Genomic DNA, 26,330 nt, shown 5'->3' on the forward strand with positions numbered 1-26,330 from the left:
GACTGTTGACGAAGGGAGACAACTTGCAAGGGATCGTTTGAGATGGAAATCCATTCTACATGATATCGTGGCCACATTATAGCCATGTGAATCTGCTGCTGCTCCAGACTCCCCTATAGGTTTTAACTCTGGCTGCTAGCCAGAGTTAAAAAACAAGTTTCTTTGTCATCATTGCTATTTTAAGCCAAGTTAAGTCTGTGTTTTTTTGCAGTGTAGACAAATGCACACGTGTCTGAACGAGGTAATGAACTGCAGTTTCCATGGCTAGCAATCTGACTCCTTTCACAGGAGCTGAATTCACACAAAAAATGGAAGTATAATTGAATTGAGCTAGTTGGAATCTTTTTAGATTCCGGAATGAATCTAGTTTATTGTTCATTCCTAGGGAAGAGTGTCTGACTTCCTCATCCAATTACAAGTACAAGCTTCTTCATTTAAAAAACCCCAAACTTACTTCAAATCACAGAACATTGACCTCAGCTCACCTTATGACTAGGTCATGACTGTCCAAAGCAACATTACTATTGCTCATCATATGCAAGCATTTCGAAGTTAAAGCAAGGAAGAAAGTTCATAATTTATATTCATTATCAAAATGAAGGATCAGTTGCTTGATCCATCAGATGATTGACGATAGAAATAATCCTTCAGTAAAGGCCGGGTCTTGTTCAGATTCTGGTCCAGTGTATAAGGCCCTGGACGGTGACTCAGGAGGTGTTGGTTCTGTTCCCAGCACTACCACTGACTTTTGTGTGATGTTAGGCAAGTTGCTTCATCTCTGTGTGTTTTTGGTTTCCCCTTTGTCTTTTCTATTTAGATTCTAAGTTCTTCAGGCGAGGGCTTGTCTATTACTATTTATTTGTACAGTGGTGCCCTCATCTTGCGGGGGCCTCTCGATGCTACTGTAGTACAAATAATAAATAAAGATAGGATTCCCAACTTGCTACAAGGGGTAGAAGATTGCTCATGGATCAGTTTGTCCATGATAATTGGTAACGATCAGAATGCTGCTTCTTATCAAGTACTTTCAGTTTTTTACGTTTGTCATGTGATTTCAGTTAATTCCAGCCTAACCTCTCTCATAAATTTAAAGCGGAAAAAATTACTTGCATCACTTTAGGTGAACAAATGATTACTGCACGTTACCCAACCACATTAGTAAGCGGCAGTGAAACTGACTGAGGGCAAATATTATCCAAATGATGTCAAATTAGCGCAGCTAAGAAATGTTAGTGCTCAGTCTTTTTGCTGATCCTGTAGAGGAGAGGGTTGGGGAGACACCATTGTCATAAGATGACATGAGGGATCTTTTTGCTTAGTGGCAAATGAATTTGTTGAAAACCCCATAGCTTAGTTCTGAGTTTTCCAGTTGATATCACAACACCTCTTGTTTGTTTTAAGTTGCAGTTAGTACCACCTAATCAGAGCCTGGATACAGTGGTGCTCTATAAGGGATTCATCCCACATGTGCAGAGGATCAGAACAAAGCCTGTACACCACTTTACATCCCATGGAAACGCTCAGACTAGTCCTTAAAGGGTACATAGTCGTGCACAGGGATGAAATTCACACTGCACTATGAGCTTGCTCCTGCATCATTGAAGTAAATGGAAGTTTTGTCACTGACTTCAGTGAGAGCTGGATCAGGCCCTATGACAGAAAATCCCTCCGTGTTTGATGAACACTGCGACCCATGTTCATCCCTGCAGTAGTGAACCCCAGTTGCACCATGTCTAAATTTTGACCTTCCCTATATTGTTCTTATAATGAACTGAGCTTGTTAAACTCAAATGCCACAACAGCTGAATTACTGATCAAAATGCCCGAAAACGAGCTTTGGTGTCCAATCCAATAACTACATTTTTTCTTTCCCCACCTTTTGAAAGTACAAACATAACCCCGTTCGTTCCTTTTTATTTTATGCCGACTACTAGAGAAATGACCTCTTATAAAACTTGCCTGATCAGAGCCTGCCTCTGTTCGGAGGATTCCTCCTTCATGTGGCCAGCATTCACGTGCCAAGTGCTGCCTCTTCATGTTGTTTACCTGACCTGATCCATTGTTTCCATCTCATCTAATTAGCCTGGATTTCACTACACAGAATAAAGGCTTCCAGCAGCAACAGGCTGTGCTCATGCACTAGGGTATTTTATATTCTGCAGGTTTCAGAAAGAGGAGAAACTGATTTAAAAAAAAAATCACGGATAAATTCATGTGGAGCAGCAGTTTGTAACCCTGTGTTAAAAGTATGATATAGATGGGAGGTGAGATATAGGGGCTGATCCTTCACTGGAGTCAATGGGAGTTTTGGGGTTCACAAGAAATGCAGGATTTAGCTCCCGTGACCAGTTTCTCATCTCATGTAAATCAGCGTGGCTCCATTGACTTCAGTGGAGCTATCTCAGTGTACATCAGTGGAGCATCTGAGCCCTAGAGTTTAAAGGGCCAATCCCGTGCGGGCTTTCAGTCCATTGGTACTGGGGGCACTCGGCATCTTTCATGCCTGGGTCCAAAGACGTTCAGATCTGCTCCGCCATCATATTGTCCGGAGGGGTTCTACTCTTCTGCCGCTGGCTTCAGTGGGAGCAAGTCAAGACCTATGAGAAATCTTGCAATATGGTTTTGATTTAAAAATTGTCACTGTTGGATAATCTACCACAATCCTTGGCAAATTGTTTCAGTGGTTAATTACTCCCCCCCATTAAAAATTTATGCCTTATTTCCAGTCTGAATTTGTCTACCTTCTACTTCCTGCCATTGTTACATTTGACAATAGTTGCCTTGCCTTTGAGTAACTCGCATATTCATTAACCCGAAGAAACATAGGATTTCCATACTTGCATCAGACAGTTGATGCATCTGATCTGGCATCCTAGCTTGAGCAGTGGCCAATGCCTGACTGGGTCCAAAAGCAGCCACAGAACAATGAAAAGTTCCAACCCACACGTACGGCAGCCCTGGCCAGTTGTGGAATTCTTGACACAACGGAAGATTCCTTCCGGAGGGCTGCAGCAGCCAACGGATGACTTTTCCATTAGCATGTTTGACTGCAAAAGACAGTGTGATCTGTAGCATAACATGACCCTGGTCTTTTTAAAAATCCAGCCCCACTGTTTGTCTCCCGTTGGATGGATGATCAATGTGTACGTTAGCTTTACCGTGGGAGATGGCGGTGTTCCAACAAAATGGAAACAGGGTTTTAAACATTTGTTTTCTTTTATCTGTTTTAAATGTTAAAAAATCTACGCCTATCAAACCATTATCACGTAAGCAATTTAGAGAGCCATTGTCGAGGTTGTGATGCCTACCATTGTCCCAGGCTGCAGATGTTTATTATTGCTATTTATGTCTAGCTTGTATCAGGTAGCACGCACAATGTGCTTGGGACTGTACAAACACGAAGGAAAGTGCAATCCCTGCTCCAAAGTGCTTGCAATCTTAAAAACTGCGGAGAAAGCCTAGGGGCAAGCAACCAAGATGATCATTGGCCAGGCCATGATAACACACAGGCTTTATTTTCCATTAGTTATATAGCAGTTACCCCCTCTTGCCAACCTTGTCGTGATTAGGTTGTTAGTGCTTTGCAGGCATCACATTAGAAGTGGGTCTTCAGGAGGGATTTGAATGCAGAGAGTGGCAATGGCCATGCAGACTCTTAAGCTGTCCAACAAAGTAGCTGTTTTGTTTCTTTTTTTGTTGGGGGAGGGGGTATTTTTTTCAGGAAAGACTGGTTGTGTAGAGGGGCTACAAGGCCTTTCACTCCTGGGTGAACAGTTTTGAATCTGGCTCAGCTCCGCAGTGACCATCTGATGGTTTTGTTTTGGTGGCCATGGGGAAATGAGATTGGTGGTGCCAGGCCAGCAACCAGTGGGCTGGGATCCAAAGAAAGCTACCATGGGTAGATCTAAGTGACCCCTTGCTGGCAGTCTCAGCAAGGATCAAATGGACCCTGGAGACTGAGCTGCCTCTCTTGGTCTATTGTCAGCTTTTTGGGGCAGGCAGTCGCTTTTTGTTCTGAGTTTGCACAGCACCTCGCGCAGTAGGGGTCAGGGTCTGTGATTAATGCTCATCGGCGCTGTGATAGTAGTACTAGTAGAAGTGGTCTCTTCAGGTCAGGATGGAGGCTCATTAGCGGGGCCGAGTGGAGGAAGCTTGAGCTGCTTGTGCTCTACCTTTTCCGTGTCCAGAGAAAGGACTTTGGTGCCCAGGGCTGTCGTTTGAGGAGGTGGCCTTCCATTATTGCCCACCAGCCCCCAGGGTTTACATAGGCCGTCACCTTCCACTGGGACTCACAAGTAAAATATTATCGTTAGCCTTTGCTTTTCAATCTTAGATTTCCTATTACAACTCCGTGACATGAGACTAAGCCTGGCCACACAGAGACTAAAACAGCCACTATGGTTCTTGGAATCACAGAAGTGTCATGAGAAGGTGGAGAACCAGGGTGTTAAAATGTTCTCCAGCGTGGCAGTTTGTTGAAACAATGTATAATGCGTTATGTGATATCATTACACTCCGGAACAGGGCTCCGGCACATACAGCACTTTGACCCGGTCTCCTCGTTTACATAAGCCACGTGGTGTTCCGGACCTGACACTTTTCAGTAATTGAGTGAGCAGATTAAGGTCACTCACCCAAACAGATCTCTTGTTTCCTTAAATAGCTTGGTACAGATCACAGATCTTGTGGTGACTGCCGATGGGAACAGATGTTAACATACAAATGGAGGAAGGACTAACTACCAGGGAGGGCTGCTACCAAACAAGGGTGCAAGCCAAGTGCTTCTCTGCCGTAGCCTTTTCCTCCAGGGGACCGAATGGAATGGGCTTTGTGCACTGTGTGATGGGTTAGTAAGTACGACTCTTCACCTGGGATCTGTTCTATAACTGGAGTCTCAGTGAATAAGTTCAATTGCAGTTTTACACTGCACGTATTGTACTTACATACACCTGAGTGTACAGAACGTATGTACCCAGACATGCCAAATTAATCCCGGATAAATGGTCTAAATATTCACAACTACCACATCACATGCATTTTAAAAGTCAGCCTTTGGGATTTTACAGGTGCAGTGCTATAGGCATGAGTTACCACCTTTCCCAGATCCATTGTTCACCTTCCTTCTAATGCCTTGTTCCAGAGAAACAAATGCTTGCGTAAAAAAGATGTCAGTTAAATTTTTCTCTGGCTCTTTTTGGACCCAGTTTCATATTTAAAACAAGAAATGAATCAGTAAGTTTACACCTCTCCTGGGGCTGCCCAAACAGCGCCTTTGGGCTTTCTAGAAATTCAGGGTGAGTGAAATCACTTTTCTCTTGTAATTCCTGTCCCTGGGGGGAATGCATTGCCTAATGGTTAGAGAAGGAAGCAGTGTGGATTATATCTCATTTTGGCGAAGTCACTTGGCTGTTGCACTGTTTCCGTGTCTTTAACGTGGGGCTAATAATACATACCCATTTCTATCAAGGGCTTTGAGATCCTCTGATGAAAGGTTTTATAGAAATGTAAAAATATTATTTTTGTATTATTATCCTAAAGGGATTCTTGTGTCTTTTCCATGTGGGACACTGTTAAACATCTGCACCAGCCACTAAAAGACGGAGGGAGAAGGGAAAAAACAAAGAGAATTGTGGAGGAAAAACAAATGGGAACATCTTCTTTCTCCTACTTTTCAGTTAATTTTCTAACAAAACTTTCCAGGCACCGATAGAAAGTATGGCATGAAATTGCAGAATCCATGGTGATAGAGTCAGCCCACCCAGAGAACAATGGTTCCATCTGTCTTTCCGCCCCTCAAACCACCAAAGGAACAGGCCACTTTAGGAAGCCCTGTGTTGGTGCCATCAGAGGGATCTTCTGAGACAGACTGAATATTCACATCTTAACTCCAAAGCCCCATGGCACAGAGCTGCAGGGTATTTAAGGCCCTTTTTCATATATGTAGAGTGTGTGTGTATTGCAAAGAGAGTTTGTGGTGACAGATCAGACGATGTATTTACACAACTTTATATATATACACACAACTATATATGTACCTTATGTATATATCTATAATTGTGTGTGTATATGTATATAATTTATATAACTTTGTTGAGTAAACTCTCTGTATAACCCGATTTGTGTCACCAGAAATTCTCAAGGCATTTATACCCTTGTAAATTGCCATTAATTAGTTATTAATCTATTAAATTACTAACAGACAGTTACAGGAAGACAATTATTGCCTATTGCATTGCACTAGAGTGATACAGAGCGCAATCCTTGTTATTCAATGGGCTGTAGTCACAGATGTGAATTACAATATTCACTGGACATGATTAATAAATTACAAAATAATAAATGAGAGGGATTCTTCAACTTTTTAATGACCACCATCAGAAAGCTCTAGAGATGTGCGTCCCACCCCCCGGTGTAATATTAACGTTGATGTTATGTACTGCTGACATCGATATAACGTATTTTGGAGGAAATGGAAATATGGGCAGGATTTCCAGAGACTAGCAACTTGAAATCTTGTCGTTTTCCAGAGATGAGTTAAATGTAGTTTTTGGTTCTACATCTGCCCCTGATTCCCCCTACCAGCTTTTGAGGCCTTTACCAGCATGTTCCTCTGTTTTATTGTAATGTTTTTTCTCTCCCCTGTTGCTATGGGAAAGACCCACACAAACAGGAGAAAACTGGCTTGCCATCTTGAGAGAAACTGTGAAACTGTTTATACAGTTTGGGGAAATAACACTTTTCTTTGATCTCTTTCATCTATAGTGATCTGGAGTGTCATCTGTAACATTGGTAGGTTAAAAAAATTCAGACAGAAGTTTCATTAAGTTGAGAGCGGCCCTTTAATCTTAGCATTGTATTATTCTTTTTCCTAATAACAACACTGTGGCCCTGAAAGGTAATCCAGGGGCAGCCAATATACAGCCCCTGATGAAAACATGGCCGACAGAGTTCCAAATGCAGCTCACAGATGCTAATACTGAGGACTTCCTGCAGAGACTACAGCTTCCATCATGCCATGATCCATCTTGATCCAAATAGCTGGGCTGCTTAAAGTACAGCATGCTTGAAAAAGGAATGCAGATGCCATCTGACTTATTGTTTTATGCAAGTTAGGTGCCCTCTGTTGAGCAACATTTTGACTCCTTTGATATAGTTCCATCTTGGGGATCCAGTTCCTAACATTTAAGCTCTACTGTCCTTGTGGTGTCACCTGAATCCTCCGTTAGCCTTAGAAAGACTGGCCTTTACTTTGCTCATCTTCCCAAAAGCCAGAGATATTTTTATTTAAATGGAAAGTGCAATTTAAAAAAAAAAATCTACATTAAATTTTCCAGAGAAAACTCTTCCCCAGCAAAGATGCATCATTTATTTGTGTCTAACTCCTGTGTTTCTAGGTAACTGACATATTCTTGTTAATCCTAGTGTATTGTCCTTAATTAGGTGACCCAGCACCATGAGAAGGTCTGGCTGTCAGCTGCTGCTAAGAGATTAGTCACTAGGACGCTCTGGATTTGATCAGTGCAACACTGTATTTTCCCCTGCAAATTGTTACACTGGGAGACAAAGGAATCTGATGGGTCTTATTCTGTATTTTTGTCCCTGATGCTGCAGGGCACAAGAATGATCCTGCGATCTTGGTGCTTTGTTGGTCTCTCTCAGTCAATCTGCACTTTTAATTTTAGGTAAGATTTTCAAGAGCACCCCAGTGATTGAGGAGCCTAAGTTTGTTGAGTTGGAGTGGGACTTAGGCGTATAAGTTTCTGAGGTCATGTCTACATTACAAACTGTGGTCGACGCAAGTTACATTTGCGTACAGCCACCAGAATTCGTATATCACTCGGGTGCATGCGCACTTGTGTCAGCACTGCACGTGCTCACCAGGAATGCTTGCATCACTGGAAAGTTACTTCTGAAAATGGGTCCTCAGTCACTTAGGTGCTTTTTTAAATTTTACCCTTTGTCTCCTCCCCCCTCAATTGTAACATCTAAGAAACCTGTCAGTTTGCATTGTGGAATCACAAGAAAACATTTTAGGTACACGAAGGTCAGTAGAAACGGTAGCAAAGCAAGAAACCATAACCTGTGATGCTACTGTGCATGTAAAACATAGTTCCATTATTCCTGAGCACTGTCATTAGCTTTATCCTCAGAAAAATGTGATTTTTTTCAATGTATTCTGCATTTGAATTACATTCAGAGGAGAAGCTGCAGAATGCTGATCAGCTAAGAATTATGAAAACTTTCATAATAGGAATGAGCCATAAATAAAACAGAATTTTAATTAAAATATTCCGTAGGAAATTCCCTGCAGTGCTTTACTCCTTAGACTTAAGATAATATATGTATTGTGATTCAGGATTCATTATCATCAGTAGTTTGGCGCGTCTCTGTCACTCTCCACTTGAAAATCTAAGAGTGTGTTACATACTCTGGATTAAGTCTCACCCCATTTTCCTCAATTTACAGATAGGGAAACCAAGGCACAGACATTGCATGGCTTGGCCTGTCACCCATTGCGTCATTCATTGACTGAGCTGGGAATAGGACCCAGGTTTCCTGACTCCCATTTCCGTGCTTTACACATGGTAGCATTAAAATTTAAGCAATGCTTGGGCATTGCCTTTGCTCACCAGGCCCAGAACGGCCTTGCCTCTCTCTTCTAGCAGAACGAGATGACTCAGAGTCCAACTTCCCGCATTCCCAGTAGTTTGCAAAGACAAAGGCAAGCCCATACACTCTAGAGGCTATATTGGCTCCATATTTCTTTGCCCTGAGTGTACTAATTTGAATCCGTGTCGGAGGCACCTCCTCCTTGTCTTTGTTTCCCACGTGACGTGTACTAGCATCAGCCATCATCTGACTTTTTGGCATCTTCTGCACTTGCTCTCCCTGTGCTACGGTTCTCTTTCATCCATCCAGTTTTATTCTCTGTCTCTCTGGGACAGTCTCAATGGCTTTACTCCTTCTCCACAGATTCCCTGGGATGGGACCAGATTGCTCAGAGCTCTAGTACAGCGGACACAAACTGAGGGCTGTTTGACTTTATTTTGTTGGTAGTAGGGGCGAGTTGTCCAGCATTGCTACCTAAGATAGGGCTGGCCCCGTTGTGAGTTACCTTCTTTGCTTTCTGTTCTGGGAGAGGAGGAAAGTTCCTGATGGGATCAACTGATTATGAGGTGCTAAAACTGCATGTGGTAGAGGTGTCACCCCTAGGGAGAGGAGTGAAACAGCTAATGTGTGTTTGTTCCTCCCACCCCATAAACTTTGAGGACATTGGGGTCTCAGAACCTCATTGTTGGTGTTTATCAGCGGGCTGAACCAAAACACCAGCTACAGGAACCTAGGAATTGCCAGCTCGAATCAGACTCGAGGTCCAGTGTCAGCACCAGATGCTTCAGAGAAAAGTGTATGAAACCTGTAGCAGGTAGATGTAGAATAATCTATCCCCACGTTGTTTCATCCTGACAGTCAGTAATAGAGATTAGCTTAAGCGTTGGAGCATGAGGTTTAATATCCCATCTAAAATGTTTGTTACGTGAGCATCAGTTTGTCTGTAAGTTTTGCAGGATCCAGCTCTGACAGTGAGAAGCGTTTAGCTGCTTTTTGCTTCTCCTCCCTTGGTGATTAAATCTATTTAATTCAGAGGACCGCGTTGGCTATCAAAGGCAGGCTGGATCCTGGCTCAAACAGGTACTGGGGCAGGGACTATCTTTTTGTTATGTATGTGCACAGCTCCTGGCACAACGGGGCTTTGAGTGCAAACACAATCTAATTAATAAAATGTTTCCCTTCCACCACCACTGCTCTCCTCTGCCCCCTTGGCTCCTCTAGTTTGGGAAGCACTCAGTATAAATAGATAGGTAGATCTTTTCCATCAAACTAAAAAGAATAGGAGTGACTGTGCCAAAAATGTATTTAATCACCAGCGTGAGTCTCCTTACTGAAGTGGTCCTCCGGCCACTTGTAGAAAGGGCAGCGCTGTTCCTGCAGCAGGGGAGTTGCTCACTTCCTGAAAACACAGTGCTGGCTACATATGTGCACTCATACCCTAGAATATAGCAAACCTCTTTGGTTACCATTCCCATCCACTGTGTTAAGGGAAAACTAGAAGACGAGTCCACTAACAAATGACAAATTCAGGTCTGTGTGATCTATATATAGACCTGTTCCCCTCTTACCCATAGTCAGACTGCAGCTCATGTAGCCTTCTTGAAAAAATGTGAAAGGTAGCTGGCAGATTGTCTATTTGTATGTAATACAGTAACCCTGACGGATACAGAAATCGGTGATAGAGCGAGGGGTAGGTTGGGATGGTTGACCAGGTTCTTCTTTTCTTTTATTCCTTTGGCCATACATTTTGTTGGCCAACAGTGGGTCAGACCAGTGGGCCATCTAGCCTAGCATCCTGTCTTCCGACAGTGGCCAATGCCAGGTGCTTCAGAGGGAACGAACAGAACAAGTAATCATCAAGTGATCCATCCCTTGCCGCCCATTCCCAGCTTATGTGAATTTTAGTGCTTGTATAAAAAGCTGGCTTGACAGCCCAGGAAACTGAAGTCCCCGAATGGACAGTGGCAGCACAAGCTTACCCCATCAGCGTGTCTCAACCCTGTCCGGGAGGGGCGAGAGGAGCGTTCGGTCTCTGGAGCTCATGTCTCTGCCCAGGCTGTCAACAAAGAGGGGCACTTGGCACTAGTTGTGGTTTGTGTAATGTAGACCCTTCTCCGCCAGGAGCAGGGACCATCACAGTCATTCTCCATAGGCCACCAAACAGCCATCAGGTGGCAGTCAAGTTCAGTGACTCCCAAATGAAAACTGATCAGCTACCAGAGCTATAGATTTTTGCCTTTCCTTAGAAGTGATGGTATTTTAGCACCCAGTCAAAAGCCGGTGGAAATGAATGTAAATCTTCCTATTAACTTTGTTGGGCTTTGGCTCCGGCCCTTAACAAGCTCATAATCTGCCCGGGGAGAACGTAGATGCCAGTCTTCACTGAGTCAGAACTGCCCCTGAAACCAGCAAGGAATTTGCTGTGGTACAGATTGCTGGGTGTAGGTCTGTGTGGTTCATTTTGTGTGTGTGTGTGTGTGTGTGTATTTCCCTAAGCATTTGAAATCTGCAGCAGCAAAGAGGTTACTTGGACAGTTCTTTTTCTTTGCATGATAATGATATTCTGGTGCAGAGACACGTATTTTCCTTTCTGTAGCAGGAGGCTAAAGAAGCAGGAACTTTCACTGCTGCCACGGCAAGATTTCATCTGGTAAAAGCCAGCTGAATGAAACAGTTGCTATAGAAACCCTAGTTTTTGTTCCCTTGGAAACCGGCCGGGGGTTTCACACATGCAGAGTATTTAATACAACTCGTACCTCTGCTGCTGGGCCTGATCCTGCCAAGTGCTGAGCGCTGTACTGTGCAATCCTGGGGACTTCATTGACTATTGGGCCTGAGTCTGCTCCTGTTGACGTCAGTGGGAATTGGGCCAGTGACTTCAGTGATAGCAATCGGCCCTTTGTGTGAGGACTAAAACATGATATTATAACCCTGGACTCAGATAATTAGTCTTTATTAACATGAGCAATCCCAGTTAGGTAAAGGCAGCAACTAGTGTGACCGAGGGCTTAGAGAACAAGCCCGTAGTTTTCATGCTCTTCTTACTCAGGGAAAATCCCACCCTATGGAGAAGTCCTGTAGAGACAGTGGTTCTCAACCAAGGGTCTGGGACCACCTGAGGGGCAACGAGCAGGTTTCAGGGGGTCTGCCAAGCAGGGCCAGTGTTCGACTTGCTGGGGCCCAGGGCAGAGAGCCGAAGCCTCACCACATAGGGCTGAAGGCTGGGGCCCAGAGCCCCACCACCTGGGGCTGAAGCCAAAGCCTGAGCAATGTAGCTTCATGGGGGTCCCTGTGGCAAGGGGCCCCATGCAATTGCCCTGGCTTTTATATGCAGAAAACCAGTTGTTGCGGCACAGGTGGGCCGTGGAGTTTTTATAGCATGTTGGGGGGGCCTCGGAAAGAAAGAGGTTGAGAACCCCTGCTGTAGAATGTAGTAGGGGTGATTTGTATAGAACTGCAACAGGGTTCTGTAGGAACGATTCTAAACAGCTATAGAGCTTAATAGAGAATTGAGCAAGATTCAGACCAAGATTAGGCATTTGTATGGATAACAAAAATATCCAGAGTTGTTATACTAATTCTGAGATAGTGCAAAAATATAAAAGCTCCTGCTCTGAATCCCTAGAGTTAGGTTTGTGGGGGACTTATTCCAGTGCTTCCTACAGGGCAGGTGTTTTTGCACCTTCACCTGACGCATCTGCTTCTGGCCACTGTTGCCAGACTGGAATTGCTTCTAGTTCCTATGAGAATGAGATTTCTTTCTGTAGGCTTCTGGTTATTTTCAATCATCCTGTCAAATTCTACAGCAGGGATAGAAGTCTCTATTCAGTGCTGTGCAAAGAAACCTACAGAATTGATCATTAAACTGTGTAGCAATTTGCCATGTAGGGTTGATTTCACTGGGGAGTTTCTTTGAGTAAAAACCGAGTAAGAAAGTCACGTTTTGGTGTGGTGGCACAACTCTCATTAGTAAGGACTGCAAAATCGGGCTCTGAATTACAAGTCATTTCACGATCACTCTGCTGATGAGGCATTCTGAATCGTCTGATGCCTAGTAATGTAGCATCACGGCCAAAACTTGCTCTTGGAAAAGCTCGTGATTGGAAGTGTGTTTTTAAATTGCTGATATAATGTATGTAAGGGCAGCGTTTTATTAACACCTTTTAAACTTCCTGGGTGCCAAGTGTTATTCTGGAGGTGAAACGCAGAGGAAGTATCTGGGCCTTATTTTCATCCGGACATAAGAAAGTTAATCACAGCTAGCTATAAAATGGAAATATTTGTAGAATGACAAAAGGCTGTTGCTGTGGACTGACAACAGCCGTTTGTTTCTGGTGTTTTTACCAAATGGTGGCAGGCGAGATGCACACAAGGACCCAATGGCGTAGCTAGAAGTGGAAATTTGGGTGGGGCCCGGCAGGCAATGACAGACTGAGCTAGCTCAGCTTCTCCCCCGATGCCACGCCTGCTGCCTAGCCCTGGTGCCCCCAGACACAGGGCTTCACCTGCCGAGCTGGGCACGCACAGGGGGCGGCTCAGAAAATGGCAAGGCAGAGCAGCCGGAGCGTAGCTTTCTGAAGGGCGGGTGCATAGCTCCGTCCTGGATTTCAGGTGCCCAAATGACGCTCTGGATGCTAAGTGGGTGGGCCATGGCTATATCCCCACAAGAACCATATTAGCAGCCTTGAAACACTGAGAAGAAGGAAGGTGAAGGAGCGATACATTACAACTGGTGTCGCATTGTGTATTTGCTGCTGTGAATGTTGTGCTTTTTTGGTTTAATAATCCATAGGGGGGAAGGCTGCCCTGAACCTGTCTGTTGCACAGCAAGGAAGAAAATCTGATTCTTGTGGAGGGCGTGAAAACCCACAGACACGTTCAGGTCCTAATTTAGTGGACATCCATTTAAATAAAATACGAAAGGGTCCAGTTCTCCTTGTGCGTCGTTTACAGCTGTGCACAGTGGCTGTAATGTGCTACCAAGTCAGGATTCTCCGCTGAGACTGGCAGTTGCATTTTACACCCTCTTTGCACAGGGGTAAATGATAGCACAAGGCAGCAGAGAATAATCCCAAAGCGTTAGGAGCCAGTTGTTCCAGCCCTTTGTCACACAGATCCAGCAAAACACTTAAGCACATGCTGAACTTTAAGCATACAAGTGTCCCAATGGGACTGCTCATCCGCAAAGTTAAGCACGTGCTTAAATGCATCACGGTATCAGGGCCTGCCTGTGTATATCTCGTTCTGAATACAACCTTGCTCTCCAAAAAGCATGTTAATATCTTTTTACCTTGTGGGGGATGGAAAAAGCTTCTGCCCACAAAGGAATTCAGGCTCTTACTGTCCTGTTCATGTATGTCATTGCTCAGTTTCTGCTCTTTGTTAACTTCTCATGCAGCTTAGGGTTTAATTTAGCAGCTGTGGAGGTTCTCAGTGAAATTGGCTCCACTGTTTCTCATCAGAGCCACCAGCCCACATGCAAAAATCCCCAAATGTCAAAAGGCAGAGATGCTTTTTGGTAAACAACATGAAAATCCTGGAATCCGTGACTCCCACAGCAGCAGTGTTGGGGCCAGTATCTGTTATCTCCATCAGTGCGGTACTGTGGCCGAGATTTTTATATGCACAAAAGTCAAGAAATTCAAAGTTATGGTTGTCACAGCAACCCCTTAACACTGTAGAGTAACAGTTGCCTTGGCAACCAGTCCTTTCAATTTCCTGACATGTTGGGGGGAAAAAATTGCAGTCATAATTTTGCATGAACATAAGGACAGGGGTTTTCATGGAAATTCTTTGCTTAGAAAACAGAAGCCTCCAGAGGTGGTGCATTTGTGGAGCTGGCTAAAATCAGATTGCACCCTGTGCTGCTGTCAGGTTGTAGCTTCACATCTACGCTCTCGCTACCCTACTGAGTGTGCATATATATAAAACTGGTAACATGGGTGTCCGGGATAAAAATAACCCCCACCAAATTTACTGGTCCCATTAGGTTCCTTCTTCTAGGTAGCATGAGCCGCTCTCAGCTTTCCTTTGAGGTATAGAACCTCCGAACCACAAATTTTGAGTTGAACACGAGCTCTGAGAAGTGCCCGTTTGAATACAGTGATGCTAACGATCACCTCCAAACTAGAGGTCACCCTCCCAAACAGCCAGTGAAATCTCAGTCTGTACGTCCTCCAAGTTAGCTCACACGATCGCGCGTCCATCTGTTAGAATGGCCAGAATAACAGTAGCCCTTGGGTCGCTACAAACAGATTTTGCTGCATGATAGTATTGATTGCCTGTGTAATAGTTTACACTTCCAACATAAATTGATCCTCCCAACAGTCTCTGAGGTAGGGAAGTATCCATTTTTCAGGTAGCGAAACAGAGTAACAAACAATTTAAGTGATTTGCCCAAAGGCCGAGAGAAGAAATCAGTGGCTGAACCAGGATTAAGTTTAGGACTTTTTGGCTGTGAATTAATATGCTTAACCCACTAGTCCCTGCTGCTTTCTCTGACAAACATAAATGCATTAACTGGCATGGCTGGATAGCTGTCCAGGGTGCATCAAGAGTATGGAGCAATCAGTGTAAAGCTCTGATAGTCGGCCTTAGCGGGCTTACATTGTTTGAATATACAGATCTCCAGGTACATATATCTGAAGTATTTCAGTGCATTAATTAGAATACATTAGTTGGACGTTGGATGCTGCATGTGTTCTGTGATGCAGGCTTTGAACACTTACAACTTTTCTCGGACGTGGGCACGGTTTTCGTCCTCATCATGGCCGAAGTGCGCTGCGACTTTGAAGTTAGTCTGAGCCTGAAAACCACATGTGGGCAATTGGATATCTGGTGAAAAATGCTTCGTTCTTTTATTTTTTCGTGCTTCGATAGCTCAAAGCCAGTCAAATTAATTTACGTGAAAAATCTCAATCAGCTCTCTCCCAATATTCACCGGGAGAAATTCTAGCCAAAAGGATCTTTTTTTGGGTGGAAAATGGTTAAACCTGAAAAAGCGGGGCATTCTAAATGCCTAAATATAGTGTCAGTGTTGCAATGGTATAGTGCAAGCCTTTATTTTTTACACTGACAAAGCGATCACTAACCTTGGACTCCTGCAGTACCATCACAATTGTCCTTGATCATGTATCATCTCTGTAAGTGCTTGTTCTGTCACTCCAGAGGAGAGGAGCGCTACAGATGAAAAATGAATCTCCTGATGATCTAGTGCAGTTGGGTTCTTTTTGAGCTTCGTGGTAGATGGAAAGAATTCTTGGGTAACTGAGAGTAGTTGAGAGTTTGCTGTTTTTAAAATGATCTATATTGGTGGTTCAACCTGCGCGGAGAGGTTTCTGTTTTAAAACACCAGAACTCCCTGTGTCCTAGTGGTTAGTTTCCCACACTGCCATGCAAGCTACCTGCATTTGATTTCCATTCATGGTTTCTGACTCCTTTCGTGCATTCTCCCCTTATAGAGGAGTGACGGCCTCCATGTTGCTCAGCAGCAAATTATTGGAGATATAGATGGGCTTCCTTCCAGTCCTCCGCTGGAGGGATGGTGCAGGACAATAGGGAGGTGCTCAGAGGACACATCAAAGGAAAAATCAACTATATACCGTCTGCCAGATCATCCCTTGCTCAGTAAAAGGACCATGGGAAGATATCACTATATGGTTCTTCTTGTGGAGAAGCTGGTTCTTCTTTCCAAGCTGTTTCTTGGGAGAATCAGCAGGAGTCCGGCTGTTTATAACATTTAATGGCTGATTTGTTGTTTTAAATCCTCCCCTCCCCCCTCCTCCCCCCCCGTCACACACACACTCCTCTCCTGCCCCTCCACGTGTTCCCAAAATAAGACAATACTCATTGGTTTCAGAAAGTTTGAGAACCAAACACACACACACGCAGCTTTTGTTTATGGATCTTCTACCTCCCAGCTTCCTTTTAAATTGGAAGCCATCTACCACGGGCGAAAGAGAGAGATGGAGGTGTGGTCTGAGCACAGGACTGGGAGACTGGACTCTGGAATTCTAATCCCAGCTCTGGCGCTGTCACTTAGCCTCAGTTTCCCCATCTATAAAATGAGAATGATAATACTAATGAACTACCTTACGGGAGCTTGGGGAGGATTCAACAGTTAATACTCGTAGAGCATGTGGGGGAGGCAGAGTACTGTGCTGAGTATTATTATTAGGTATGTTTGTGAGCTCAGCCTCTGGGTTGTACAAAAGTTCCTTTGTTACGGTATTTCAGTCTATTCACAAGCTGAAACCCGCCATGTTTTGCTGAGGGGAGAGAAGAACTGCAGAGGGCAAGCAGTCTCCTGTGAACACAGTCAGGCCAGACCATTATCTGGTGAGAGGGGATCAGATGAGACTGTGCGACGTGCACGTCTCCACTTCAGGACAGGAAGCTCCTAATGGGACTATATCCTGATGGAAATGGCAAGGCAGCCTGGAAGGAGGAAGTGTTCCTTTGTAAAGGACGTTGCTCTAAGCAAAGGATTTGACCATTCAGGCTCGGAGACCCGGGCCAAACATGGGGAACATGCATCTCTCCGTATCTTGGCAGACAATTTAATCTTCATCCCAGTTAGGAGCCCCTGAAAATTCCTTCCCGGAGTCTTAGCTTTGTCTTCTCTGACAGTTTCCATTCAGAGTGACAGCTACAGAAAGTGGGTCAGTTGCAGTTAAAAACCTGCCACTGTCCCAGATACACGTGCAGCCGCTTTAACAAAATATCAGACCTAGAAAGAGAAGAATTCGGGGTATTCGTATAAATTCCTTTATCAAAACGTCATTCCTTGTAAATTTTGCTCTGCATTATCGGTGGTCTGGTATTTCTTTCCCTGCCCGGTCTAGTCTTGTTTTCTAAGTCTGTTGCAGATCCAGCAGACAAGATCAGGTAAAATGGGAGAATATAGATAATTGGATCCTATTTTTTAAAATATGCAGTTGTTGTAGGGGATGACTATTGTTTGTGTTGCAGTAGTACCTGGAGGCTAGGTTCCCATTGTGAGAGGCACGATAATAAGAATTCTTCTTTTAGCAGCGTTGTGCTGGGGGACTGGGAGGGCTGTTGGAAGATGCTTTGCATGGCTGAGGGTGCATAGGTAAGAAGATCCAGAAGAGATGGGGTTTGGATATCCCTGTGCCCTTCCAGGTGAATTATCTGGCAACCCCGTGTCTGACACTGGTGGGTGTTGAGAATGCTCAGCTATGGACAGGCAGATGCTTTGTCTAAAATGACCTCTGGATGATGCTAAAAGAATCAGGATGAAATTCACCTCTGACCTACTTACGCCCTACGGTGTGGGAGATGCAAGCACAGCAAGACCTTTGCAATTGCTGCATCCTGCAGGCAGGACTCTCCATTGGCCCCAGGGCCTGGAACGGACAGGGAATGCTCTTGAGTCAGCTTTTCACCCGAGGGGCCCTCGCTGCGCACTAAAGCCGATCCCGTGCCCTCAGAGCAGAAACTCTTGAGAGGAGAGGGCGTCTGCAGCGACCACGCTTCCAGCTGGAGGTGCTGTACAGGGATCAGCTGGTGCCCAGCGGTTTCATTTCCACCGCCAGCTCTGTCTCTGGTGAATGCAACTCCAGTGCCTGATTTTTTTTTTATTTTTTTTTTAAAAAGCTGTAGCAATATGTGCGTAGGGGCTGGGTGGTGCAAAGCTGGGTGGTTCGTGTTTGTAAAGGACAAGGAGAGCCTCGGATGGGTGAGACTAAAGCAGAGGGAAAGATCCTGCCCGTACTGATTGATGAATAAGAACGCCTTGTGTGGCATTAGGCTCCACGCTGCGGTGGCTGCGAAATGCATCTTGACATGTGCAGCCTCTGAGGAGCTTGCGGAGTTAGAGAGAGCTCTCTGGCAGGGCTGCTTATCTCAGTGCGCTCGGAGAGCTTCCTCTTGGAGAGCCCCGCCGTGCACGTACGTGCGTGCACCAGTGTCAGGAGAGCTGTTTGCACAAGCCCTACAAGGAATGTGTAGCTACAGTGGGTGGCTGTTGTGAGCTGGCACCCGGTCAAGTCATTTCCCAGCAGAGGGAGGGGCTCAGGCGGCTGACATGTGGAGCTCTGCTTCTAAGGGGGGCGGAGGCGGCGGTGGATGGGAGGAGGAAGGGATGGAGCATTGCCATGCAGACAGTCTGTTTTCCAAGGAGTGGTGCCAGAGCCATGTGAGCTGTGGGGGAGTGGAGCACTGAGCGAGCAGGAGCCCGCGATCTCTGACCTCGGCAGCTAGGAGAGTGTCTAGTCACTGTTGCTAGGGGGCCGCTTTCCTTTTGGTAATTAAATGTGTGTAGCTAATTAAACCCAAGAAGCTGCGCTGCCTCACCTGGCGTCACACTCTTCTGGCGCCTGGATTCTTCGCTCGCTCGCAGGAAACAAAACCCGAGTCGGCATTCTGGTGACGTGCGAGATACGGGTTCAGAGGCTGCAGAATTGGCTCTGCGTTCTCCTTTCACTCATCACGCCATGTGGAGAATCACGTGGGGATGTCTTTGGAGGGAGATTATGTGTGGAGAGCGGTAGCAGGGCTGGTGTGTGCACATGGGTTTATGAGGATTTTATTGGCAGGCTTTTCCTTTTCATTTCTCCCTTGCTTACATTGCAAGGTGACAGCTCCTACTCAGCTCACGTGAAGGCTGTTCCAGAGCAGGAATCTTTTTACGGCCGAGAATAGGAACATGCGTCTTCCCCCAGTCTCCTCTGCTGCTTTAGAAATCAGAACACAGCTACCTTGTATTGTGTTGCATAGTTTTGTAATGTACCCGCCACAGCCCAATGAGAAGCTGCAGAATAATGGGCTTTAAAAGAACCATATGGATTTTAAGCCACTGCAGCCTTGTATGGATTTAAACTAGGACTCCTAAGATTAGAGATCAGAGCTGGAATACAATCAAGAGCTCTGACCCCTCTATTCCCCATTTAGAGTATCCATAGAACAGCTGATTTGCCTGCATTTTATTGTCCCAGTGCCTGCCATTGCTGCTATAAGATGTCAGCGATTTCCATTATATACCTCTGAGATTAGGGGGTATTCTAGTATAATTTGCCCGTTTAAACAAAATGAAAACATTCTCCCCTTGGAGTGAAAATATTAACTTGTAAAAGTTTATTTACACCGAACTCAGTCCAGCTGTGGCATAAAGTGAGGGCAATCCCATTTAAATCCATCCCCCCGCTTATGCCAAAGCTGAATTTGGCCAATTAGTATAAATTAGTTGGGTTCAGTTTTAAGATAGTTGCTTTGTTTGCGTTAGAGGGGAAAAAAGAGGCCAGTAATTTCTGTGGTTCATTAATATAGTTTTGACTCAGCTTTTCTGTAAGGAGGAAGCAGGAGCCACCCCACTTCATTGTTTTTGTAGCTAACAAATTAAGAGCCTCATCTTAATCTAGAGTTAAGCAAGCACTGAGGGTTTCCCAAAGAAATCTTGAGTCAGTTGACTTTCGGGATTGTTAACGTGTATGGGGTTGTATCCTGTTGGGAGACACACTGGTAGAACTGGGGTCTCGGTGCCTGTATTCTAAAGATCATGGGGCTGATCCTGCATGAGGAAGATCAGTGGAAGTTTTGCTCTAGACTTCAGTGAGTTCTGGATGTGAGTGGGGAGAAACAGCCACGATGAGCTGTGTGAAAATCTCTTTGGGTAACATTTTCAAAAGCACCTGTGTGACTTAGACTTCTAAATTCCTGTCCCTTTTGAAAATGGGATTTCCGCTCCTGGGGCCTTGAAAATGGGACTTGGACACTTTTGCAGATTTTACTCATTACCTCTCTTTTGGGCTCATAATTGAAGCCCAGGGGGCTCAAGGCCTCTCCTTATTCACAGCCAGCACTGACATCGAATGCAGTTGTAATTAGACACCTAGAGCTGAAAGGGTCTGTACCCCATTAGGGTCCGTACCCCCTGTGCCTCACTGCTGGCTTAAGGCTTCAGCAAATGGAAACGTCTGTCAAGATCAGCTGTTGCTTCTTTCTTTCTTTCTTTCTAAATTGGTCACTATCTGATGCATTGACTTTACATGTATAGTCCACTGTAATAAAACTAGGTTCATAGTGGTGTTTTGTTTGCTATGCCTTTGTGTACTAGGCAGACTGCATTGACACAGCATCTTTTTTCCTTCTCTGGTGATCAATATATTGAAGGGTTCCACTGCTCTGTTAGTGGGTGCTAGCAGAAAAGGACAGCATATGTTTTCTTTCTTACTTGACTTCAGCATTTCCGTGTGATGCAAGGTATTGCTGGCTTTTATCCATCCCTCCCCTATTAGCAGCACTTTTTCAAACTGTGTTGCTCTTCAGAATGCCCATGTCGCCCCCCGAATGGGAAGCGCAATCTGCCATCCTGTTTGGAGATATTTTGAGACATGACTGTTTTAGGGGCTGGCATAAGGCCAGAACAAGTGAGCTCGGCGGAGGTGTTGGGATGGGAAGAGTTTACTTGCCCTTCCCAAGCCACAGAGCATCCGGGGAGCTGTTTCACTATGACAACGCTGTCCATGGCCCTTCCCCAGATTTTGGACAGCAGATCACTGGCCACCTCCCTTCAGTGGCCAAGCCACAGATCTCAGGCTGCCTCCTGCCCAGCGGTGCAAAGAGAGCTGTGCGCATTCCACCTCCTTTGCAGCCTTTCCTGCTTCATAATTTGATCAGGGATCTAGGAGAGGTGAAGTGAGGCTGAAGTCAGGAACGGAGAGTAACTCCTATTGCGCTGAAGGCAGGTTACAGCCCAGAAGCAGCAAGGGACGCCCTCGGACTGGGATAGAGGAGGGGGGTGGAAGGAGTATTCAGGCTCATGCTGCTGCTTTGGCGGAACGCCCCTGCTAGGGCTCTGAACTGCCTCCTTTGCTGCTTCATCAGCTTATGTTTCCTACATTTTGTATGTGCTCTGCATCCGTGATTCATTTGCCGATGTCCTTAAGAGAGCCTCTTTCCATGTCAGCGTTTGCCACGCACGTACAGTCAGAGTGTTCTGGCAGGGAGCTTAGGAAGTCAGCGGGGTGGAAGCACGGTGCTGGGAAGGGTCTGACTTTCACATTCCACAGGAATCAGATTCGTTTCTTGGGTCTTAATTTCTGAGTTTTGTTCGAGGTGGGGGTGGGGGTGGCGGAATGTAGAGTGAAGTGTCTGGTTTGTTTGAAAGAAAAACACTTAACGAACTTAGACGCGTTCAAGAGTCCGGGTTATATTTGCATAGAGCTAAAGTGGTTTTATGGGAGAAAACATGTATATGATTATTTTTCTTCTTGTTTTCATTTATAATCATTCCTCCTCCTCCTCCCTTCCCTGCCACAGGCGACGACCCTCACCGATCAAATCTGAGATTTAGATAATGGAAAATGCAAACTACTCGAGTTTTCAGCAGTGATTGTGCCTTGCATTCTAATGGGTCCCAAACTGTGCACATGCAGAATTCACTTAAATGCAGCCGTGTCTGGGAGACAGAACTGCACTCAGATGGGTAAAGAAGCCACAGAGCACTTTGGGGAGGGGAAAATGTGCATGCGGGGCAAGCCCTTTCTCTTATGAAACGTGCAGTGGGATCTTTAGTATTCATTGAGACCAGATGTGATCTTGATTTTTTTTTAAGGCCTCATCTGAAAGACCCTGTATGGGGTATGCTCCATGGAATATGAAATATCTGCCTTGGAAGGATTGAGTTTATCCTGCTGTGATTTGGATCTGTCGTTTTTGGGAGTCTAGTTATTTGAAAACTGAGAGCAGAATGTCCTTGAAACAAAGACCTTCCATATGAGGCCGCTGTCCGGGCAGGTCGAAGTGTCTGACTGATCCATATATCCCAGTGTCTCTTCTATAATCTCCTCTGTCACCTTGCTGCTGTCATCTCTTCTGTTGATCCATCCAAAGCGGAATATGGACCAGAGAAAGATGGAGTTCCAGCGGGTGTGACTTACACAGCAGAATCTAATTACTTGACAAATCCGGCTTTGGCTGTAAATCATTTCACTGTAGAATGCTTAGGGCCTGATCCTGAGAGGCGCTGAGCACTCAAAGCTCCCACTGGAGTTAAAGGGAGTTGTAGGTGCTCAGCACTGCTCTGGATCAGGCCATTAGAGCCCATTTTCCTACCATTAAAGAGGGATGAGTTTCAGGAAGCCTGCTCTGTTTCCTAGTTGATTTGGATCACCTGCTACTAGAATCGGCCACTAAGGACTTTTCTCCATCTCTCATGCACAGCATTGCAGAGTTTGCCAGGTGGATTAGAGGATGTTTTCACATTGCTCTGAAGCATCCGGCAAGATCCACTGCCAGAGACATGGTGCCGACCTTGGCAGACTATAAGTTCACTCTAATGTGGCAAATCTTACATTTTGAAGAGCACGGGTTCATGAGCTTTGCAGCCAACTGTTACTGTTTGTCAAGGAGGGGAGGAAGCAGTATTGAGAAGTTTCTTGCACAATAAGTTGTTGTGTTGTGTGCTTCTCCTTATTACGTCACCTGGCCCAGTGCCACCTAATCTAGATTGCAATGAACACGATTCCCACAAGTTTTGGTTGACAAATCCAGTAAGTTTTGTGATCTAAACTGTATACAGAAACAAAAGCATCAGCAAGCAAATGGCAGGTGCAATTATTATAATGTAGGCCACAATTTGCCTTGGCTACTACAACATAGATTATGCTGCTCAGTTACTTGGTGCTGTGGTCCTACAGTAAGGGACCGATCTTGCAAAGTCATGGTCAGTGCATCTCATGACCGGGACCTACATTTTCAGCAGGACATTGCACTTTGAGGTGAGAACAGTGGTCACTGTGTTTTTCGGTAACGAATTAAGCAGTCCCTTTCTGAGTATGTAAAGGCTAAACAGATCAGAGCTCCGTATAGATATCAAGTTCTGGGTCAAGATTTTCAGCAGTGGTTGTTGGGTTTTGTGTGTGTTTGTTTTTGGTGCCCAACATCAGACAGCTTAAAGGGGTCTGATTTTTAGAGGGGGAAGCTCAGTGCTTTCTGAGAATCAGGCCCCTGGAAGGCATCTTAGATTGGGCACCCAAAAGCTGAAGGAGATGAAATCGCTAGTCACTTTTGAAGATTTCAGTGATAATAAGGTACACTGCAGAAATACTTTCTGCTTAAACAGAAGCAGAAAGTAAGTCAGTGGTAGGATCTCTCTCTCTCCGTCCTTCCCTCCCTTTTTTAGGTAAAATCCTCTTGGGGTATTTTTGTTTGTTTGTTTGTTCTTGGATTTTTTGGCCTGACTGGTTGATAAGTTTGGTTGTTCTAAGTCTTATGGGGGTGTTTTGGTTTGGTTTTTATGGAGGGGGCATGTTGGTAGCTGGGGATGTTAATGTTGGGGCATCGTCCTTGCTGTGGTGGAAAAGCTTTTTTGAAGAGGAAGGTGTTGCAGCTTTTTCTAAAGACGGTTCGACTCTGGAGTCTCCTGTGTCCTTTGGAAGTTCGTTCCATGGCTGGTTCCCTTCAACCGAGAATGCTTTGTCCCCGTGTCTCAGACACTGCATCGTGGGTTTTGTGATCTGCATTGTCCCAGAGAGCCACAACTGCCTTGACAGTTCAGAGATCAAAATTAGGCCTTTAATGTAGCTGGGGCTTATTCCTAGCCTAGTATTTTGTAATTTGAGGGGAGGTAGGCCACAGTTGCCGCTGTTTATTTTGATGTAAGGCTATTAAGACTTTCCAAAGGAGAAATGATTATTGGCACGATTAAACCACACACACCCCTTATTTACGCAGACCAGTGGCTATACTGGGCTAAATTCAGACCTAATGCAAGCAGGTGCAGTTCTACTGATGCCTGTGGAGTTGCTTAGAGTTTACTTATACCTGATTGGATTTTGGCCCATGAATCACTTCATTTGTGGTGCTGTGCTCAGACACTGGGATCAGCACTATTCCTATTATGGGGGAGATTCCATAGGATGGACCAAGTAGAGTGTTCTGTTTTTTATGGTTGTCTCCAGCCCTCTCCTTTACTGTGAGGATTTAGAAAGTGTAGCCTTGACTGGAAACGAGTGATAAAGTGAAGACAACTGGCAGAAACTAGGAATGGGCGACAGGGGATGGATCACTTGGTGATTCCCTGTTCTGCTCATTCCCCCTGGAGCACCTGGCATTGGCCACTGTCTGCAGACAGAACACTGGGCTAGATGGACCTTTGGTCTGACCCACTATGTTCGTTCTTATGTTCTAATGGCAAAGGCAATGGGCTTGTCCTGGTTACAGTGGGTCACATTTTTATTTGCATTTCTTCCATTGCTTTCTTCATCCTGTCCTTAGACTTTAAAAAGAAAGGAGAAGGAATATGAACATGAGATGGAGCGGCTGGCAAGGGAGAAGATCGCTACCCAGCAGCGACTGGCCGAACTGAAGAATGAGTTGAGCCAGTGGATGGACATCCTGGAAATTGACAGGATTATTCGACAGACAGTTCAGCCAGAGGATGACCAGGCATCTACCTCGACTGCATCAGGTACCGTTAGCTTCTCTGTTATTGCTGTGTTATTGCCTGGTGCTAGTTTGACCTTGAAACCATGTGAAACAACCTGAGTTTCCTCTCAGTTTCATCCCAGATCTGTGAATGTGGTGCTAAACGATGGAATCTCCTTTCAGGGTCATTAAGACTTTTGACTAAACCAGCCCATGTTTTGGTTTTGGAATAGAACGTGGAAGTGGACAAGTTTCAGCTGGTGAAAAGCTCCATTTTAGCCTGGTCCACACTAGCTGAAATATCTTCCCAGCACAGTTTAACACTGTCAGCCAAATGGCTTTCACAGGCAGGTAGCTGCATCCACACTGCTTTTCTAAGGACCATTGTTGCATCCGACCATGTGAACAATGTTTTCCAAATGCTGCTGAAGGATTCAAATATGCGACATGCTTATGTATTACAGAATAGTATGTGTTTGCAAACCCTGCTATCCAGTTTTAAATTGTGCTACATGCACTAGGTATTTCAGGCCTCTCCTGAAGATGGAACTGAATGGGATTTTTTCGTGCCCGTTAACAGGTGGGTAATCATCAAAAGTTGAGCTGTAATAATACATCCAATCCTGAAATCAGGCTTCAAGCAGAGAGCCCTGGTGATACGAACACAGAATTGGGAACCAGGTGACCTGAGTTCTAATCACACCAGTTTGGCCCAGTTTTTTGTCCTCCATTTTTGGGTGCCCAGGTTCACAGCCCAGTGCTTGATTATCAGCGTGCAGAGCACTAGAAGCTCTTGCCAACTTCCCCTGGAGCTGTGGGTGCTTGGCACTTCTGGAAATCGGGCACAAAGTTTCTTGGGTTCGGCATCCGAAGTCAGAGAGCACTTTTGTAAAAGTTGTCCTTAGCCTCTCACCTGGGGGGAGATCATTCTTATCCACCTCCATAAAGCACAGGGATGGTCTTGCAGGAGAGGTTCTATGTACATACAAAGTGTTATTATTTGCAAGTGCTGTTTTCCCCAGTAAAACCTGCATGTTGGACCTCCTACATTGTAAGACTCAGCTCCCCACATTCAAAACCCAGTTGTAATCTAATGCCAGCGCGCATTCCTGCTTGTCAGAACTGAGCGAATAAAAAGCAACAGGTGTATTTGTACTGAAATCTCAAGATTTTTTTCTGCCATGTAGACAAGAGCCTTTAGAAGGGCGCTGAATGGAGGAGGAAGTCACCAGTGCATTTGAACAGTTTAATGAGCCTTAATATTGAAAAGGACCCATGATGAAAAGTAAACGGTTGTTAATGGAGGTAAAACCTTTTCACATACATCTGCC

The 26,330-nt window shown here is 45.1% G+C and overlaps 1 protein-coding gene across 3 annotated transcripts in view; it reads left to right on the forward strand.

Annotated features, from left to right (window-relative positions):
* The window catches only part of MNT (MAX network transcriptional repressor), a 69,533-nt gene that overhangs the window by 40,512 nt on the left and 2,691 nt on the right, over nt 1-26,330 (forward strand). For all 3 annotated transcript variants that reach the window (XM_039508098.1, XM_039508096.1, XM_039508097.1), the window contains one exon: nt 24,850-25,042. In XM_039508098.1, the coding sequence (XP_039364032.1) occupies nt 24,850-25,042 (193 nt within the window). The remainder of the gene's footprint in view (nt 1-24,849; nt 25,043-26,330) is intronic.

This window comes from Mauremys reevesii, linkage group 20, assembly GCF_016161935.1.
Source record: "Mauremys reevesii isolate NIE-2019 linkage group 20, ASM1616193v1, whole genome shotgun sequence".
Lineage (NCBI taxonomy): Eukaryota > Metazoa > Chordata > Testudines > Geoemydidae > Mauremys > Mauremys reevesii.